Source organism: Pieris rapae, chromosome Z, assembly GCF_905147795.1.
Source record: "Pieris rapae chromosome Z, ilPieRapa1.1, whole genome shotgun sequence".
In the NCBI taxonomy this organism is placed as follows: domain Eukaryota; kingdom Metazoa; phylum Arthropoda; class Insecta; order Lepidoptera; family Pieridae; genus Pieris; species Pieris rapae.
In genome coordinates this window covers 10,162,833-10,185,585 of record NC_059534.1, presented here as the reverse complement: position 1 = coordinate 10,185,585, position 22,753 = coordinate 10,162,833, and the positions used below count along the sequence as shown (strand labels likewise).

Sequence of the window (22,753 nt, the reverse complement as noted above, 5' to 3'; positions counted from 1 at the left end):
ACACACGTAAACTTTTCTGTGGCATGTATGTATGTAGGGACTCCGTTTCCGCAATTAGACTCTCAATAGGTCCGTTATGCGTGAAGCCCTGGTTAACTAAGCCAGCCTAACTCCTTCCAAAAGCAGAGAAGCTTCCTGGGCACTTCGCAGGCTTCACGGAGCGACCTTACTGTTCCGAGGATTCCTGTACGTTGTTTAGCCACAGCCTCGCATTCCAGGACTACGTGGGTGACTGTTTCCTCTGCGCTGAAACAGCCTCTGTTTAGTTTCTGTGTCATATAACATCCCATAAATATAAAATAAAAATAAAATTATTATGAAATCAGAAGACTCCGAATTATCTAATCTTATTAAGATGTGTGTCTTATTAAGGTGTTACGGATAAATATTAACATTCTCTTCGTTACCACACACAGCCGGGGCGAGCCAGGAGTATAGATAAATTATTATTATAATGTAATATGATACGAATATTAATAAAACAGAATTGTCGTTTTGTCGGCAAAAATTCGCTGACACATCAGAAAGCGCTTGCATACATATTTAATACGTTTTGCGATCATTTACTTTGGTGAACGCAAGCCTTCACCACGCGTTGAATAAACAGACAACTCAGAATAACACGAAATTGCCTGCACAACCTGTGAGATGCCATTGTCAGTGTCAAGTATATTACTGAAACGAAAAGTCAGAATGGCGGCGTTGTCAGCTACTAGTAGCAATGATACAGTGACGCAGGGCGCACCTTGGCCAAATAATGAAGATGATTACGAAATTGGAGATTCTATTGGTAAGTATTATTGTCATTAACCAATTTATTTTATGCTCTTAGACGTTTTAAACAATGTGAAAATGAACAAATATTGGTTTTATTTTTATATTTACGGCGAGAATAGAAACTCTATGCGAGCGAGAGAGACGGACAACTGACTGCAGGAGAGTGAAACTGTTTGTCCCTTTCAAACCCACATAACTTTCGGAGTATTTTATGAAATTAGAACTTGCGATTTGAAATAAAATAAATAAATAAATCGGTGGCGCTACAACCTGTTGTGGTCTGGGCCACCGATTTTTGAATCTTATTTTTTCCCGATAACACAAAGTTTTATATATTAAATAAATGTACGTATTTGGTATACAAATAATAATGTCATAATTTCCTATTAATATAAACATTTTGAAAGAAAATATATAATATATTACCATTTTAATGCTGAATTTAGACTTTAATTTTATAGTACCTGTGCAATATACACTATAACATAAATCATTTCTCTTTATATTATTAGAATAGACTAAACAGTAAAATATAGAGACAAAACTGATTCTTTTTAATTCTTAATAATTTTGTCGCCTTTGTTGTATTTTATCTTAAAAATTTGTTTAAAATAAAAAGATATAAGAGTGTAATTTGTAAAATATATACGAAAATGTTTTAAGGTGTCGGGGCCACAGCTGTCGTACATTCTGCGCTGTGTAAGCCGCGGAACCAGAAATGTGCTATTAAAAGAATAAGCCTCGATAAATGGAAAATGTCTTTAGACGAATTACTCAAAGAGATACAGGTATTTATCAGATTAACATTTGCCTATTCCGAAAGCTCATATATTCATTATACGTGTAACTAATAGATACAAAAATAAGTCTTATAAGTCCGGAGCGAGCCCTCTAACTTTGCGAGTGTCCATAGGCGGTATTACAGGAGAGTAATTCGGCAGCATTTCAGTATTTCAGTACCTTAGCTTCAATGTACCTGGTACGTCAGAAAGCGACATCGTCCGCCGTTACTTCATGTGTTCACAGCTAGGACTAACCTTCTGAAAAGGGCACATATGATTCGGAGTATTAATTTAGTTAACGAAATACATGCGTTAACGAACCTTTTTCATTTCTGTTGAGTGAACTAGCAAATGTTCTATTATTTTTTAGTGCCGATAGCATCTAGTTAGTTATGCATGTTAAGTTTCCCCAATTAATTTCATATGATTATCTTTCTTTGTTTCGTCTGTAATTTTTTTTTCAATTAAGGTGAAATTGACAAGAGTGAACTTGTCTCTAGCAGATTTTTACTTTTTCATAATCATCTCACTTTGAGGAATATAGATCATGATTTGCTAAAATAACTGTAATTGAAAGAGTTACTATTTCTATATTTGCCGATATTAAATCCAAAAAATATTTATTTGTTTTATTTAATATCTTAAACTTGAGATAATTTCCTATAGGCTCTGCGCTGCCTTATTCCGGCACTGGGTAGGTTTGTTTCTATAAATAAATTAATTAATCACTTAACACCAGATGAGCCTAGAGCATGTTCGCCCCCTGTTCTATAATAAAAACTATAGTGTTTTCTGTCTCTTGTGAGATAAAAGTTTTATTGACCGAATTGTGTATTGCTGGCGACCCCGCGTATCCTTTCAATAAGTTTTCAGCTTTAGTCTATAGTAGCTTATTTACTGTTCGCAGGTTATAGTTGAATGCGTACGTGCACATAAATCTACTCTCGTTTTACGTTCTCTTCGACGCACACCAACATGGCATAGGATTCTTTGAAACTTTAGGTGGTCAAATTTGGTTAGGGCGTTATTGTATATATTTATTGAAAAAGAAATCACTAATTTATATTATCTCCCGAATTCCGCGCACTCCATGCATTCTGCAATCCATCGTTAATGTAGATAATCGAAAAGGGTCTTGTCAAGGTTAAAAACATTCCTGTACATTCATTCTCATTATGCCAAGCCTTTTTCAGGTCATCTCGAGCTGTAATCATGAAAATGTGGTTACTTATTATACAAGTTTTGTCGTAAAGGAAGAACTATGGCTGGTTATGAAACTTCTCGAAGGTAGGAACTTTATTTGTATGAACCAATATTCATGTAGGCTTTAATTTTCATATTATTACCTAGTTCTATGAGTTACGTCCTGACCTATGGTCTTAAGGTCTTTAGAACAGTGTTTTCCGACGTGGGCCCCACGATATTTGATTGATAAGGGGGGATTTCGAAAATGTATTATATGTAATTTCAGTTTTTCATTATGTTTTAAAATCTACTTAATTTGTTTCGTCAACAATTTCCAAGTAATTTTTACCTATCTTTTAAGGTTCTTTAATTAATTTCTTAGCAATCAAATTTTAGATAATAAAAAGATGTATGTTCCATGTCTTAAGAATTTATGGACATTTGTCCACAAACATTTGGCACAAAATCGTTTTGGAAACATTTTTTATTTTTAGAGAAATATTTTTCTATAGCACTTAAATATTAGCAGTGTATTCTACATTATGATTTGATTGTTATGTTTAAGACAAATTGCTTTGTAAGCAGTTTAGTTAATACTCACATTACTGTATTCTCATATGCACTTGGCATTCTCCTATTTCAACATGCCTATTGCTAAGAGGGCGAATATTTGCTTTTTATAATTTTATTTTTTATTATCAAGAAAAATTTATCGAGAAAATGTATAAAGAAAAATGTTATGTTCGTCAATATAGATATTATAGTCAAGTGTACCTTTATTATACCAAGTGCCCAATCAAATTTCTTTCTTTAACTCTTTTATATACAGCTAATCGCCTATTTGGTGTTAGAGTAATATTTACAGTCGTGACATGGCGCTAAGTATGATTTACGTACGCCAATCTCAAAATAAATGACATACGGAAGTTATACTAAGGGTTAAGTCCCGATAATTTCCTCACGATGTTCACCTTCACTAAACAAGCAAACAGTGCACATAAAAATAAATATCTGGTCTCCCGATTTGACACCCGCCACAGCAGCAGTTTCCTTCTCAACATAGTATGAAATTACAGGTGGAAGTTTACGAGATGTGATCAAACATAAAATGAAATTGTCGAACTGCAAACATGGAGTGTTCGATGAAGTTACAATAGCAACTGTGCTTAAAGAAGTTCTGAAGGGGTTGGAGTATTTCCATAACAATGGAAAAATGCATAGGTGAGTTCCCGGTTATTTTAATAAGGCACTGATTTAACACGGGAGTTGTTTATAGTAGGTTTGATAAGTTAAAAAATACAAAATGCAATTTAGTTCGGGAGTTTATACATTAAATAAAAATGAGTCGTTAAAAATTATAAATACTAAGCAATGCAATAGCTAAATGGGTAGTTAGAAGTGGGCCATCATAAAGCTTGCTTTGATAATTTTATTTGCGATTAAAAAGAGTGGCGGAGAGTTTATTGCCAGTTCTTCCCTTCCGTTCTACACCCTTGATTTGAGAACTGGCAGTAAATGTAAAATTAGAAGCATTTAATGTATTTTTTTAAACGTTCATAAGTGTCCATTAAGTTGTTTGTTTTGTTGATTGATGTATTTGTTTAATAGTTATATATACGTATTAGAACTTTAGGTGATCTGTCGCATAACGCCTTGTGCAGTAAAGGCAGATTTTTTATTTATTAATCTTCATTATCACGTATACAGCGTGTAAATAGTGAATATAGATATACAAATACATGGAGTACTCATAATCTGTTATATGATCATCTATTGGGGCTTTTACCTTATAATAATTAATTTTACATTAGTAATAATTAATTTACAAAGCAGGTTCACTTCTGACATGTGTATACTTTGTACGCACGCACTTTTTTATTATTTGTTTGTTTCAACTGATCATAATAACTCGTATATTTAAATAGCAGTTCAAAAAATTAGTGTTGACTGGTTATTCACGTATTCACTTTAATGCAAGGACTTTAGTAAAGGGATAGATAACTCTATATCTTTCAAGAGAATTGACACCTAGATATTATCTTGTATTTTGGAGTTAATTATACAAGAACTGAACTGAATATGAAATTCCGACTTTTTGATTTAACATAAAATATTTTATTTTAAATTAACTTTTTATTGGTTTCATTTTAGCTATTGCGACTAAAATATATATTATGTCTTGTGTGTATGCGTAAGGGACTAGTTCATTTTTAAATGTGTTATTTCCGTGTAATTATGCGAAATATAAAAGCCGTGGCAGCTTACGACTTGGCAAGTTTGCGACTGATTACTGGGTTATATGTTTGTGGCAAAGCTATTGCGTATTAGTATCGAACGAATTTTAATACACGATGAGTGATTAAGCAAATGGAGAAACCTACTAGTCCTTTACCCATCAGGCCTCTGCAACAATTTCTTTCATAGGCAAGTACGTGATATGCCTTCTGTCTTATATTTTTTTATATGAGACCGGTTTCCTCTCAACGTTTTCCGACATCGTACGAGCAAGAGTATTAGCGTACACAAAATGAAAACACAATTGAAACACCGTGATTCGAACGGACGACTACATCGGACGTCAGGTCCAATAGACCAACACTCTATAACGTTTTATAAATAAAGGCATTTACATATACATATCATACTCTGCTTTGCGAAGTTATGGATTAATTGTTTACTATTTGCGATTTTTATCTTGCATTTACGTCTGTAATGTATATGGCAAATATTTTTATACAATTAAATTTACATCTTAAAATGTGTCTAGTTTTAAATGAGTTAGAATTATTGATAAATATAAATTTAAAAAGTTTGGTCCCTCTAGTAGTGGACCTTTAACGCGGACAGCGTATCCTCGCTGTATTGCGATACTTATTCGTTGAGCGGGATAGTATCAGGTGTTACGAATATTATCTACCAGATGGATTTAATCCAAACGTTAAATTGGCACACTTAAACCCCACGGCCTAACAGTCTACTCTAAAGGGAACGAAATCTACGTTGGAGGAAAGACATATTAAGCCATTTCCGCCTGCTCTGCGGCCGCGTTAACTATTAGCAAATTATATTTTATTTTAAGTTATATTTTAACATTGCGAAATAAGTTATGCCACATATAACAAATGTTTTTATTCTTAGATGCAATATAATATTGTATAAAAATCTAGTACAAAGCTAGCGCATAAAATAAGCTATGTAAAATGAATGGTTATGTAAAACTTATGTACTACGAGAATGGAATTAAAAGATTGTATTCAAAAGCTTTTAATGCATTTGTAAAGTAATGCTACATTTGCGAAGGTTTTATAGTTGAATGTTATTCATAAAGTATGAAAAAAATTATATAGTACATCACGGAAACAACATGGAAGTCAATAATGGGAAAACATTAAATTCGACGTAATTAATGCTTTGCGAGTTTGCATGAGTCTCCGGGGCAAGCGATATAAGTGATTAACCCCCAAAAGAAAAATCCTCTTCTAGTGGAAATGTCGTTTTTACTCTTACAATGTATTTATACCCAGTATAAAACAAATTAATTCTAATAGTTTAAATAAATCCGTTTATATTTATTATTCTTAACTGTTAAATTAGTGTTTTAACTTCATATTAAAGAAAATATTTTTTTTATTACTAAGAAATATTAATATCGATTTCAGAGATATAAAAGCCGGTAATATCCTATTGGGCAAAGATGGATCAGTCCAAATTGCGGATTTCGGTGTATCAGCCTCGCTCGGGTCAGACAAGGACCTATCAAGGCAGAAGCTAAGACACACGTTCGTGGGCACACCGTGCTGGATGGCTCCAGAAGTAATGGAACAGGTATAATGTTCAATTTCTGAACTTAAATATTTAATCCTACGTTTTCAGTTTATGTTGATTGAGTATTGGCTGGATCGAAGCATTTCGTATTCATGACATTTTCACTCGATATCTTAATATCAAAAACTCGTATGGCCAACTATAAGAAACTTAGGCACTTATCACCTCGGCGGCCGGCGTTTCACGACTGTGCGTTTTTTAAGGCAGTTTCTGCCGCTCACCACCACTATGTGGAACCAGCTGCCCACTGAAGTACTTCCGAACTATTTAAACTTAGGGTCCTTCAAGAAAAGGCCGGCAGCCCTGGCATTGAGAGTGTCCATGTTCTCTCTCAATGCCACTGGCGATATTACCCAATATCAGATTAGCCTGTTGTAGATATAAAATAAAACTTGTATGTACATAGTTATATATAGTACATGCAAGTTTTACTTTGTTCTGTCAGCTAATCAAGGTTATTAGGCATTTATTACGAAATCGTTACAATAAAAACGCAGCTATCATATTATGTACAACATCAGCATATTTATTGTATTGAATGGTACACGTTCTCACATTACAAGTGTCACATAGTTCTATATTTTGTAATTTGTAAGAAAAATAGTAACTATATTTATTTTGTATGCATTTCTAATTATTCTGCACTTTAATGTTGCGTTATAGGCGATAAGATTCTGTTTGCGTATCATAAAAAATCTTACTAACGTCACGTATATGCTTTTGAAATTGTTTATTACACATGATTCATTTATCATATATTTACTATATTTTTTTAAGTAAATGAAATTAATGATATATATAGACCTTAACATATCATAGCACAGGCGAATCGCGATTATTCAGGTGTTGTGAGCAGGCTCACAACGAACAAATAATCATGCGAATTAATTAAATTAAACGAACATTTTAAGAGTAATAATGACTAAAGTAGGAGTATATGGAGTCATGGATTATCTATACGTTATCATATTTTGAGTCACTCACCAATTTTCAAACTGTAAACATGGCAAACAGTAAAAGTAAATCACTGTGTATTAATGAAAAAGTTTAACTGATACGCGCAATTGTGAGAGAGTAATGATTGAGAACGGGAGTGATGTTGGTAAATATGGAAAAACAAAAAATTCTCAATTGGATTCAACACTTCAACATGGCGGGAAATACGGTAAAACTTCAAACCTGTACATCGAAGTAGTAAGTTGACGGAGGCAAGAGAGCGGCATGGCGGTAAAAGTGACCTGCACTCTTTTGGCAGTGTAGGCCATGGCGGCTAAGGCTACTTCAAAACCACAGGGACACTTATGGGGAGTACATATGGGCACAAAATCTGAATGATTCCATAGAGGGCAAGGAAGGGCAGGGAAGTACATAAGTTAATTTGGGAATAAAATGGCAGAATTTAAAATGTCCAGAGCTGAGTGAGCGGTATCCAGAAAACCTTTGAAAATCCCTAAGAGGCTTTTTATTTATAATGATTTTCCTTCAGATAAACTTTTTTTATTTTTTATTAATCATACAATCAGTCTTTGCGACTATGAGTAGATACGTAGAGAGCTTTTTCTTTGTTGAGTGCTTCAGATAAACTAAATAGAAATATTAATTCATTTAAACATGTATACGACAGTCCGGTTTGTAATATTTTCTATATATTAAATATTCTCGATTCACAGTGTTGGTAACCGAACTCCTAATGGCTTTGAAATTGGCGTATATTCTGCAAGTATACGCGAGTAGGTCTTCGTCTATTAATCGCGCCTTGAACGACTAAACGTCTTTAATCATTTATTTGACCTTAAAAATACATAAATACCCCTTATTTTTACCAATTTACCTCCAACCACCATTTCCTTAGCGATATTTGTACAGAAATCTTTACAAGACGTTTGCCGGGACTAGTAATAAACAACTTAAGAATTTTCTTTTCTGTTGCAAAGTGGCGTTCTTTTTGGGTGAACTTATAAGCCAAAAGATAACGTAACTCAATAGGATTAATACACAAGGAAAAAGTGGCATTGATTTTCTTCGTTCTCTGCATACATAAAGGTGTTAGATATTGAATTTTTCTATTCACCACACTCATAATTCATCTTTCAGGACAAGGGTTACGACTTCAAAGCGGATATATGGTCGTTTGGCATAACGGCGATCGAACTGGCAACTGGCGCTGCGCCGTACTGTAAATACCCACCGATGAAAGTTCTTATGCTTACCTTGCAAAATGATGCCCCAGATTTGGATACATGTAAGTACACGTACTTTTTTTAATAGGACAGGGGGAAACTGGAAGGAGGTTCACCTGATCTTAAGTGATATGCCGCCGACATTAATGACAGAGACTGACTGCCGTAGGAGATCCACTAAATTAGTGCAACGGGATGACCTCTGATAGGCAATGATGGTGAAACGTCGTAGAGCGCATGACATATAATAGAGATACCGGCAAACAAATTGAACAAATATCTTTGCTTAAGCTGAAGTGATTTTTAGATATCACTGGGGGAGTGGGGGCTAGAGTGACGTGTCAATCACTTGATAAATCAATTGAAGTTTGTGTCTCGCGCTGCGATACGATGCGCAAACCCTCTCTCACTCCTTTGTTTAATACTCAAGAAGTATCGTATGAGCAGAAAGAAATTGTAAAATTACTGGTGTTGCGTACAGTTATACGACTTAAGTTATTGGGCTTTTGTATATTTATGCTGCGTATTAATTAAACTTAATCAATGTCCCCAATGATACATTTAAAAAATTTAATCATATTTTATGTATAATTTCTGTAAAATTATTTTCTTTTTCAGGTGCTGATGACGAAACGCAATACAAGACCTATGGTAAAACATTCAGAAAAATGATAAACGAATGTTTGCAAAAGAATTCAGAGAAACGCCCAACTGCTACGGAACTATTAAAACATCCATTCTTCAAGAAAGCCCAAGACAAAAAATATCTAAGTCAAAAATTGGTAGAAATTGGGCTTAGTATGGAATTGAAGGTACATAAACTCAATATAGCACTGCTGAAATCTAACAAATAGATCAGTGCCGCTACGTCCTACATCCTTTTTGGTTTGGGCCTCAGATTTCTGAATCTGTTTCATGATCATTTGTTTATCTATGGTTCTTCTGTGCCTTTCACACACTGACGACTTTTTGGTAAGTCAAGGGGCACACCCGGGAATCGAACCTACAACTAGGCCCAGGAGTAGGCCATTGCTCAAATTCTCTCTGAAATCGAAAACCATTGTTTTCATTATTTGAAATTAGAATTACTATTTTTTTATTATTACTTTGCAGGTTATGAAAATTGTAAATACTGTATTCTTGATTGTTAATATAATATATATTATTTATCTATTTTCGGCTATTGCTTCTGCACTAACGCAAAAAGTATTTGTATTTAAAATGACTTCCAATGAATCTCTTTTAAAATTAGAGTTTCTACTTTAGATCCGTAGTATATAAGAACACACTGAGATTTTTATTCCAAGCCACGAAAGAATTTATTAATTATCTACTATATATTTTAGTTTATTATTTATTTTAATTAAGATTTAGCTTGCTTATACTTTTTTTTAGTTTTTCCTCACTAGGTTTGCCTGGAGGAGATCGTTTATTGAACAAAGGAAGAGATGATTTATCGATTGCATCCCTAATAATTTATGTTATTATTATATATATTGAATAAATATATTACAATTTATTGATAATCTGCTATTAAGATATAGTAATTATTGCTAAACTTTTCTTTATAATTAGATCTATTGTTTAATAGTTTCAGGCTCAGCGACATTCAGGTTCTTCAAGCGGTTTGCATCGTACAGCGACTGGTCAATGGGTGTGGAATGATTCTGATGATGATGATTCTGATGATGATGTTAATAAACCTATGAATGAGATACAGAACGATTCCAGCAGTAGCGATGAGGATGTAAGTAATATTCATAAAAAAATTGTCGAACGTGTAAATCATGAAACCTCCAAAGCGGCAGTTGATTGGGCATCTCCTGGATTGGGCTGATCTCCGATAGGTTTTGAGCTATGAATTATTCCCTTCAATCACCAAAACTATCATTGCTCGAAGTCTCAATATTCTATTAATAGAAATAATTCACCGTCTTCATACATATTTCCCGTCACTCGAAAATTTAAATGATACATTATTTCTACATTTTTGGTTGGGGTAATATTTTTTATATTAAGTATTTCGTTCGTGTATTATGTTTTAACTTACCTAATTTAATTTTAGGTGCATTTATAATTTTGATTTTTTGAATATGTGTCCGTCATTTTGAAACATCGTGCTCAACCTTCAAAAGGTTTTCATATTTGATAGCTTTACAATGAACCTGCTGCTTCGTTTAAACTCTAAATATAACTTGTGATCCGACATTGCAGATGTAAAAACATCTGTGTTACTTTATGTTGGTCGATACGTGGTCTATTATTATTCTGGTTGATGATATTTCGCTCGATTAAAAATGGCATGTCCATTTCGTCTATATGTAATTTACTGCGGCATATGATAAATAAATCAATATTAAAGTCCTTAAATACTATAAGGCCTTTCCTCTTTTCTCATCAATAATACTCATCAAGGCATAAGTAAACATAAGTAGCGTAAGCAAAACTTTTTGTTCGATCAGTTTTTATACCAATCCAACATCCAGGTTAAATTTATTAATATTTTTTAGAATTTAAGACACACGTTTAATCACATTAATTCATGTATATATATGCCCGTGGAGTCAAGTTTAATAGCCTCGACAAATTTATAAATGTAGGAGAATAAATAAAATTTGTATATATTAAAAACGTCAATAAGTAATTGCTAGAATATTTTCATGTTTTAAATTTGTTCTTTATAAATGTTATTTTTTTAAATATTTCCAGGAAGCAGAGGAAGAACAAAATGCAACATCAAGTTCCCGAAAGATATATAACCTTGTTTTAAGATTGAGGTATTACTTTTGACTACTACTAAGGACTAGTTACAATAGCTTTTATATTAATAATAGCAATCAAGTTGCGCCACAGCCCTATATGAGTATTGGTCTCGAACTGCATCCGTTTCTTTGATAATTTTTATTTTATAGAAAGGTGACCACTTTGCAAGTATTTCATAGGCGAAAAAAAGAGTACATAAAAAGCATAGTTTCCTTCGGAGGTGTTTTTTTTAGTTTAGAATGTTCGTCTAGTAATGTAGCCACATCCGAACAACTTATTGCATATTAATTTAAAAATGTTAAGACGATATTTAATGTCTTTGCAGGAAGTTGCGACTTCTCACTGCTCCAATAATAATTTTCTAGTGATGATAGATGATGATTAACAGCAGCATTAGTACCTTAACATCGTGAGGGTTTTTTAAATAAAACTTTTAGAAATACAAATAAGTACTTTCAGAGTACAGGATTTGAAAAAAGTACGGTTTAAAAGTAAATAAATCAATAAATCCTCATCCTGGGGATTCATTTGCTCCAGTTCAAACAATTTGTATTAAAAACTTGGTGATTGAAAAGAGTGCCGGAAAGTTACTTGCCAGTTATTCTTGCCCCCTCTAAGAAGTAAGCCCCTTGATTTGCGAACTGGTAGTAAATGTAAATTTACAATTAATTTAATTTTTTTGATGTTCCTAAGTGTACTTGTTTACCTATATGAATAAAGTTATTTTGATTTTTTAATTTTTTTTTTGCGAAAAAAAGAGTACAACACTCAGTAAATGAGTGTAGTTGGTCATCGTAGAAGCAACTTATAACTTCGCTTATAGAAAGATTATTCCATTGATGCAACGCCGTGATACGAATGTACGACCCCAAGGTTAACCTTACTCTTAAGAGTTGGCTTAAGCCACTAGGCCACCACTGCTTTCATAATAAAATTATCTTATTATTTTTTAAATTTTCTTCGTTACTATATAATTATATTAGTTTTTAGTCGTATTTAGTTTCATATTTTTTATGAGATTTAAATCATTGTTTATTGTTTGGACCCATTTTTTTACATATTCATCACAATCATCAAATATTTTACTAGAAAAATATTAGTATTTTTTTTTTTACCTAAACGCAGGTAGTTTAAGCTTACGATTAATGTTCCATTTTTCCGTTATATATATACTTTTTCGAACAAGGAAAGTCGTTAAGAAATTTACGTTACCAAACTTTATTAAATTCAAAATATAAAGAAGGTTTGAAAACATGGTAAAGGGTACAATATGCAGGCGCACATCGGGTAGTAAATATCTTATGATAAAATTGCAGAAATGATAGACTGGAACTTAACGAAATAAAATTCGCATTCATAACTGGAAAGGACACAAGCCGTGGTATAGCGACTGAGTTGGTGGAAGCTGATCTACTGAGTCCAATAGATTGGGCTCCTATAGCAAAGAACTTGGCACAATTGCTTCTTCTTCCGGAGTCTGAATCAATCACCTTCAATTTGGTGAGTTCTATTTACATTTCTGCTTCACACATTTTGTATAAAAACTATGGGTTGGACAAATGAAAATATAATTATATATCCATATTGGTATTTTTTTATGAACTACTACTACGTACTCATTTTTGTAGGAATCCTCTAAAATGCGAAATGTTATCAAGCATAGACAATGTGTGGGTAATATGTGTAAAAACAGTAAATCATTATACTTGAACGTTCCCTTGCTGCCAGTTCTTAAAGAAGAGCGTAAACGATAAGAACTGGCAATAAACTGTTCGTCATTCTAAATCTAATTTTTTACAAAATGTTGCATCTGCAACCATTACATCATGCTTATAACATGTTAAAGCAGATAATTATTGTAACCAAATAAATACTAAATATATAAGAAAACCGTCTTCCGATTACCCACATTACTGTGTGGACAACTACGCGATCTCAAGGTGAAACAAGACAGATGTAATTAATTATACATAGCCGAGATATATAAATCCAACCAGTCAGTCACCACTTCATCTTACTCTGTCTGTCACTTTGCAAGTACATATAAATTATAAACACACAAACATATGTATATTATTAATAATATAGTCTTCGCTCTGACACGAATGGTAGACAACCATAATCCATAATGCATAATCCGGATATAATGGAGAGGCTGGGTCTACGGGTATCAAATAGAAACCTGAGACTTACGTCTAAACTTTTGGATGTACCGCGCGCACATTCCAACTTGATTAGCAAAGCGCCACTCACGCGGGCAATACGGATAGTGAACAGAGTTGCTATTGAGGTGGACCAATTTGTTTTACACTGGCTGAGTTCACAAGAGTTGCTAGCTATATTGTTAGTTATAGATAGATAGATTTAGGAATATAAGTTTAATTTTTTAATGATTTTATCTAGAATAGTTGGTGTGGGATTTTGGAATTCTATCGTATTAGTAATTACTGTTAAGATAGGAAAATGTAGTGATAAAAAAAAAAACAATATCATTATAATAACACACAAAATAAATAAGCCACTTTTAATTCCATACTCTTAAAATTAATTACATGTAAAATGTAAATAGGTTTTACATTACATTAGTTATTGTTAAGAAAAACACCTCTTAAAATTAACGTTGATCCAACCAGATGATAATCCATTAGTAAAATACGTTGTCAGATATAAATATATAATATAAATTGTTATTAAATTAAATTATATTTACGTTTTTGTTTACAGATTTCCACTCCCACTAATCAAATGGACAAAGAAAAACTGATAGGATATGCACAAATATGTATAATATCCGTAGAGTGTGAGTGACTTTTCTTTTGTAAGTTTATATTTTTTTATAAAAAAATATATTGCTATCAATAGAATAAATAATTTTAATAATATTTTTTTTTTATTGAATCAAGATAGACATTATTCTCTATATATAATTTGCTCGTCCAAATGAAACATCAGCCTTTTAACTTATTAATATTATGTGTATAACTTCCATTCAGTGGTACCAATCATTTATATTGAATCAACAGTAAAGAAAACATATTAATTACCGTACTAAGGCAATTCAGACGGCTGGTACTTGCAAAATAATTATGTCTGTACCCTACGTTACTGGGATTAGGAAGGATAAATTAATTTCATGAAAATCATGACGTCAAATAAAACTACATTGAATACTTACATATATTTATTAAATAAGATTTACGACTAATTAACTTTTAACATAATAAATTAAACTAACTTATGTCTTAGTAAAACTCAGCAACGGCGCCTACTGCTACTGTAACAAAAGATAATTGGTTTTAACTCTGTCCAAAACATTTTAGTTCAAGTACTGGACTTTATATAGATCTTAATACACCCCTGGCATAACATTTATCGGAGACATATATGGCAATGGTTATAACATTATATCTAAGAAATATAGACAATCAATGACAGAGATGCAAAATTTTTAATAAACCAGTATCGTTTATAAATATGTAGAATACTCTGTAACTTGGCGGCGATTGTCATTTGTTATCTGTCAAATTATTTATTGAGTTACATAAGGTAATTTCTGTTTATTTGTGTGAATTAAATAAATATTTTTCTTTGTTCCTCAATTAAAATACGAAACATATATAACATACCGTATAACAACATTCAACGCCTAAATGTTTCTGGGCAGGACAAAGGACGCCCCGCAGTTGACTTAAGTCCTTCGGATCACAGTCCTGAATTGGTAAACAGACGCCACCTTGCCGTACGCATGCCTCTTCTAATTCGATCACTATCGAAAAAAAAAAACAATTTATTTAATAAATATTCTGATTAAAATAAAATTGTTTACTGCTTCGATGTATCGTAGGCCTTGACATATGAACTGATTATATGAATTGTTTTTCAAGGGCCTTTATCGAGATAAAAATGTACAATTAACTTAGGCTACATACACTAGTCTTAAATAATATAAAAAATAACGTGTGTGTAGTTATGTAAAGCGTTAGAAGTTGTACTTCTTTGGCGTAACAAGATCTTAAAAACGGCACTAATAATATAAAAAATTGACTCTCATTATTTTTCCCTAACGTGCGCAAAACGAAGTATAACTTCAAAAACACGCAAATGTTGACTATACGACAGGGTGTCAGTTTTTTGTGACGGTGTGTGCGTAACAATTTACATTTATAATTTTTTTACCTAACGCACCAAAAGAAGTATAACTAATAAATTCACAAATTTCTTACTCTTTTTTTCTACATGATATTCACAAAAAAGCAGCACAAACTTTACATGATTTACAATCTAGCCTATTACAACACTTATGCCTTATAAGTAATATTATATTAAATTCATTTTCTACAATACTAATGAATATCTTAAACTAAGGTAATGTGCGTTTATAGTCTTAGTGTTCTACAGTGTTTTGACACTATGTTGGTGTTTGGTGTCTCCGAAATACCGCACTTGCACTTATATTCACTACACTAGGTTTGTTAAATCGAAAGATTTAGTTCTTTTAGCTAAGAGTTTTGTTTGTCATACGTGGTAATAGATGATAAAATTTAATTTAAGCGAGATGACAATTACAGTATTTTAGTAATTACAATAGTTAATTTTCATTTAAAATGTTGAGGGTACAACGAAAAATGTCTATTAACATTTTCTTTATTTCTAACTAAATGTTTTATTGATGACACACATCATTGTTAATGAGGTACCGCTCATTCAACGCTTAAGAGAATGCTAAGAATTTCACAAAGTTTCTATTAATATTTTAATGGTGGAGTGAAATAAACGAAGGAAATGGCTAAGCAAATAGTATTTTCAAGATATTGATAGTAGCAAAAATTTCGTATTTAAGTTTAATGAAGGCCATCGCATTTAGGTCAGGCTAGATACGTAATATCACCATGACATTAGAATTCTATAATGTTTATTAATAGATAATTAATATTTATTACTAGATTTACAGTTTAATTTAAATTAATATAATTTTCCTCAATTCATAAACTACACGGTATATTTTGATTGCCTTTTAACAGTTCCTGGATAATGGCGGTGCTTTGAAAAATAGAGGATTTTATTTTTACTCTATACTAACCAGTCAAGTACAACCATTGGAATATAAGGGAAATAATTAAATGTTAATAACTGTGCTAATGCAATATAACAGTTGAAGGCAGTGCCGACGTCTTGCTATACTCTCGGGGCGTGACTCCGACAATTCAGGAAATCATCACGCTTATAAAACTAAGAAAGCCTGATTGAACAAAATGTAGAGCCTTGACTCGGTCATATTTCATGAAAAACCATACTTATTAATACTAGTTGATAAAAAAGCAAATATGTAAAAGCCTTCTAGAGCGTTTGCGTGAATTTCGATGCGCTGTTGCGAAGAAGGCTTCGTTTATAGCAAGCGTCTGAGTGGTTGGCTATCTAATCAAAAAACATTGTGATAACCGAACTAACCCAAACATCTATAGTGTTTAGAAATGTAGGCAGGAATAGTTGGCATTCTATTTACAAACCTTGGATATATAGGAAGTTACATCATTTATTAATAACATTTATCCTATTTCCTCCCAATCCCACCAAAAGCGATTAGATTTTGTTGCCTACTGACCCTAAATTATTATTTCTCCAAAACCAAGGACGCACCAAAGCACTGAGGCAGATTTAATAGTCCCTCATATTTAACTTTTCAAAACTGAAGGCTTATTTGATTTGTGTAATATTTATAGTCCTAGAAAATACAAACGTTCAATTATCACTTACACTAAATCGTAAAACCTAAATCAATCCAATTGACTATTTGATATGATTTTAAAATCTATACTATTATTTTAAGACTATACAAATTGTTATTATAAATTCCGTTGAATATTTAAGAATAAAACGTTCGCTTATATTGTACCTAATTCGCAAGGCGTGTAATTTTTCTACTTACACTGTACTGGAGATGAGGCTCTTTTCATGGCTGGATTGGCCCCCAGGCTCATAAAAAATGTGAAGATTATCACTAATTTAAGCATGATTAGTATCACTGGTTCACTGGGTCAAATACAAGTTACATCTGAGCTCAAAACAATCGTTTCACACTATTTATACGTTGATAAACAACGCTTTTACATAATAGCACGAGAAATCGAGTTTTGTTATTGTATTAAGTTGATTCGTACGTTCGTGATTACATATATTTTATATTTTTTGTGATATTTAAAAATATACTTTATTTGCGCTATTCGTCAAGCATATGATACAAATTGTTTTTATTTCTCACACTACGTAGTATCGTACAAACAGTAGGAATTTTACATTTTTTACATTACAATAAGTTATGTATAAGCAGTCATATTTATTTATGTGCTATTGGGAAGGCTATATAAGTAGATATAATGTATATCCAATCAACACTGATGTGACTTGCTTGATTGCTTGCACGTGAATCACTAAGATGCCTCAATATCGTAAGACATGAAGAAAATAAGTTAAAAAATACAACAAAATTAACTGGTGCAGCAAATTACGTCAGACAAAAATAACAGACTATGTGCTAAGCATTGAAATAAGATTCTTTTTATGTACACCACTACAAACACTAGTCTGTCTAATTCTGATTTTTCGTCTGTACATATCTACAATCTCTGTACCGCAATAAAATGCACAGTCCCTTCAATGTCGTTATATATAGTTTACACTGCATATGAATAGTGAATTCCACATGTGACTCATCTCTGAGATTGTATATTCGATCCCCGGAATTTCTATGTGAGAATATAACAGTCGCTCGATGGCGAAGGAAAACATCGGGAATAGGAAGCCGTCATGTATTTTTGAATATTTGACCTGTTGCAGGTCCAAAGTTGCTTATTAAAAAAAATGATCACGAAATAGAAAAGTTGAAGTCTTAGGCCCAGACGTCAAAGGTTGTAGTGCCATGTAGGTTCCCTATATGTTTATGTTGTAACTGTATATATAATTTTAAAAACATCTTATACTTAAACATTAAAAAATGTTTAGACGAAAATGCGTTTCTTTTTTTTCCTGTATTGACAAAGATTTTCTGTTAACAGATAAATATTGTAAGCTTCCTTCAAGTTTTAAAGTCGGTCAAAAATAGCCACGTCGTTATCGCCAATAGTACGAGATAGGAAATGTATTGTTTTTCAAAATTTTACGACGAACATAAGTTCAAACTCCAATAAGATATCATATATCAAGGTCAATACCATATTATTTACTTGCCCATATTCGTAGAGCCTAAATCAATTTAATAGACTATTTGATATAATTCGAAAAATCATTTCAGATTATTAGTGCAAATAAAACTCATACAAATTGCTTAATGCAGGGGGCAAACGAGGAGCAGGTACCAGATGTTAAGACCAGCAACGCATTTGAGAAACTCTGCTGTGAGCAGTCGAAGAGTGAGGTAGTGTTACACCGCGCAATAAAACGATCGTAAAATAACACGCGAATTTAAGTTTGATAATTAATTAGTGAGAGTGTATTGTGCACTGTTTTGGAACGGCTGTTATGTTTGCACCTAAGATGTGCTGATTTCAAAAAATTTCGGGAATAGGGGGAAAACCAGATAAAAATAAAAAAGCACGTGGCACGTGGTCGAAGAAATACGGGCCTCTGGCTTAAGTGTAATATCTCTCTCGATAGCCGTCAACGAGCCGAGTTCTATGATACCTCCAGCATGAAGATCGGTTCAGAGATTTTTCTTTAAAAGGTAATAAATACAAATAACCTCTTTAAAGAACCACAAAAAGAAAAATAATTCAAAAATAAAAGCGACGACCCTCACATTAAAAATATCTATTAGATAGAACTCGCAACGCCGAAACTTTTGAGGGGTCGCAAGGATTTTTCGACCCAGAAATAGAAAAGTTATAAAAAGTTTTCCCAAAACAACGTGGCACGTGGTCGGTGAAATCCGATTTTCCGCAGTGAGTGCGATACGTCGTTGGATAGCCCTCATCGAGCCAAACTCAGCGACGCTTCGAACTTGAAGAGTCGACCAACCGGAGAAGAGCTACGGGGACGGGAAGAATCCTGGAGGAAAGCGTACATATCTCGGGAACGGTGCGTCCTAGCCAAACTTTGACCCCATTCTATCAACATTGATAATATCCCTATAACAAAAAAAAAAAAAAAAAAAAATAATAATAATAATAATATTATTATTATTTTTTAATCTATTATTATTATTATAATAGTAAATGAATAAATAAAGAAAATAATAATAATTCCCCCCTTATCCACAGTCCCCTCCCATAAATCCCCACAGGGCTCACCCTTCCCGATATACTTAATATTAAGTTAGAATTAAGATAATTTTTACCTTTTTTTTTTTTTTGTTCCCTTTTGGGGACATCACTAGAATAAGTATAACTAATCTTTGACAAACTGACGGCTGTCACCCTATTGGGGACAGACCCTTAGACTAAGCTAAAACTTTTAAGTATTGTTATAGTTATAGAAAGTGAAATTGAGTATTGTCTAGTTTAACTTATTGACTGTCTAACACCACCCTTTTGGGAATAGACATTAGACTTCAAGACCTACTTTATATATATACAGATTTGACATATTTGTATACATCGATTATCGTTTTGATTGACTTTTATAAACCCGTCTTATTGGACAGTGCTGTAAATTATTACTATTGTTATTTATTATATATAGTATAGGACTACTAGGATGTTTGGGTTGCGCACACCCACCAAACCAAACCCCTCGACATTCGTGGAGGTTAATAAACAAGATAGGCTTAGTGCACACACATCCGTAGTGGCCGCTGGTGTCAGGAAGAGCATTGATCAGTGGGAGGGGGTAACAATTGAGGAAAAGAAGGCGAGAACCCACATAAACTCAAAAACTTATAAAAGCAAAGCTGCTGAGGCAACAGCCGTTCAACAAAGTGCCCTCGTCCAACTAGACGCTGCTCGTACTTTAAAGGGCGAAATTAAAATAGCTGTGACCACTGCTATAAAACGACTGTGTGAGCTAGTCAAAGAAGCAGAGGCCCAGTCAATGGAGGGAAACGAGAAGAAGAAAGACAAAGAATACGAGGAAGAAAGAATAAAAGACAATGATAAAATTGATAGTACACGACAGGCGAAATCAAACGAGATGGATGACCAGCTGATAAGACTAGAGAAGGAGACTAAAAAATTAGAGGAAATTACTAAGCTACTTCAAGAAAATATTAGTGAACAAAATAGAAGGGAAAAGAGACTAGAAGAAAAAATAGAAGAACAGACAACAGTCGTGAGACAAGTGTTGGAGGAGAGACGATCCTATGCCAAGGTGGTAACGAGCGGAAAAGAAAGAAGCGAGAGGCCAACCAACGCAAAACACGGTGTTAACATGGAGAACAAACGTGTGGAGCTGCACTCCATGATAATAGCACCACGAAATGAAAAGGAAACGGGAGACCAAGTAATAAATAGAATCAGGGAAGCCGCAAATGTTAAAAAGGGAGGCATTAGAGTGGATATGATAAGAAAGATCAAAAATGGAAAAGTAATAATAGGATGTAGAGATCTAGAGGAAAAGGAGAGACTCAAGCAAAACTTAGAGAGTGAAAATGAACACCTGGAAGTAAAAGAAGTCGAAAACAAAGACCCACTAATCATCCTTAAGAATTTGCTGAATTACAATACAGAAGAGGACATAAAGCAGGCAATAAGAACACAAAATAGGAAAATAGTAGAACACATAAGAGAAGAAGACTGGAGGATGACCGAAAAATACCGTCGCAGAGCGAGGAACCCACATGAGGGTCATGTCATTCTTCAAGTCTCACCAAAACTATGGCAAGCTTTGACTAGTGCAGGGAAAGTGCATGTGGACCTTCAAAGGGTGTGGGTTGGGGATCAGTCCCCCCTGGTGCAGTGTATGAAATGTCTGGGATATGGCCATGGGCGTAAGCACTGCACGGAAGAAGACGATTTGGCCTGTGCTTGTGCCTACTGTGGAGGAACCCACATGCAGGAGAAATGTCCTAAATATAAAGCAGATGAAAAACCCACCTGTATAAACTGCAAAAGGGTTGGTCTCGAGAGACAAGACCACGGAGCCTTCGACGTGCATTGTCCAGTAAGGAAGAGGTGGGAAAGTTTGGCCAGAAGCAGAATAGCTTATTGCTAAGGTCCAGCAAAAGGTTAAACCGATAAAAATAGTGCAGGTTAACCTGCAAAGGAAAAGCCTTGCAATGAGCGAACTTATTTACGAGGCACAATCTAGAAAAATAACAGTCGCTCTAGTACAGGAGCCATACATTGGAGCCCTGGGCAGGGTGAAAGATTACAGTGGAGTGAGAGTGGTGCAGTGCCAGAATCCTCCGGCAGGTAAAGTTATAAAGGCAGCAGTGTTGATTTTTGACGAGGATATTGGTATTATCCAATACCCCGCACTAACAACAACCAATATAGTGCCTATTAAACTGAAGACCACGGCGGAGTCTGGCATTGCACTGATCTCATACTACATGGAACCAGACCCAGCGGATATAGAACCCTATCTAAAGCACCTGGAAACAACGGTGAATGAGCTCAAGAGAAGAATAGTCCTAGGAGGTGATGCAAATGCCAAAAGTCCGTGGTGGGGAAGCCCGAAAATAGACAATAGAGGACAAGCCTTTGGAAGTCTGGTAACTGAGCTTGGTCTGCACATACTGAACGATGGGCAGCAACCAACATTTGAGGTAATAAGGAGAGGAACCAGAATAGTCAGCCACATAGACATAACAGTGTGCACGAGTGACCTACTGGGAAAGATCGAAGATTGGAGAGTGGACATCGGAATGGTTTCTTCGGATCATAATGCCATACTTTTCAAAATTAATGCAAACATACATCAAGGAATTCATAGAAGGAGTAAAACAAAAATTTACAATAGTAAAAAAGCTAACTGGGTAAAGTTCGAGGAAGAAATGTTGTTTAATATAGAACATTTTCAGTTAACAGAAGAAGTCGTAAGAAAGTTAAATAAAGTTGAAGACTTGGAACAAATAGTAGAAAAGTTCACAGAAGTAGTAATCAAATCAAGTGATGTAGCAATTACAAAAATTAAAACCGGGAAGAAAACTAAAATGGCTTGGTGGACCGAAGAACTACAGGTGCTCAAGAAACAGGTTGAGACTAGAAAGAGGAGGATAAGATGTGCCGCAGCACGCAGAAGGCCAGAGGTCGTAGGTGAATACCTTACATTAAAACAAGAGTATGAAAACCAGATCAAACAAGCCCAAAC

General features: G+C 33.7%; 1 protein-coding gene across 1 annotated transcript; it reads left to right on the top strand.

Annotated features, from left to right (window-relative positions):
- The first annotated feature begins 579 nt into the window (after positions 1-579).
- Positions 580-14,388, top strand: LOC110997586 (serine/threonine-protein kinase OSR1-like). The gene is made up of 11 exons (XM_022265821.2): positions 580-790; positions 1,441-1,565; positions 2,753-2,846; positions 3,821-3,965; positions 6,404-6,569; positions 8,664-8,811; positions 9,368-9,561; positions 10,341-10,496; positions 11,459-11,526; positions 12,829-13,012; positions 14,237-14,388. Exons 1-11 carry the CDS (start codon positions 649-651, stop codon positions 14,318-14,320), a joined length of 1,506 nt encoding a protein of 501 aa, XP_022121513.2. The 5' UTR covers positions 580-648; the 3' UTR covers positions 14,321-14,388.
- The last annotated feature ends 8,365 nt before the right edge of the window (positions 14,389-22,753 follow it).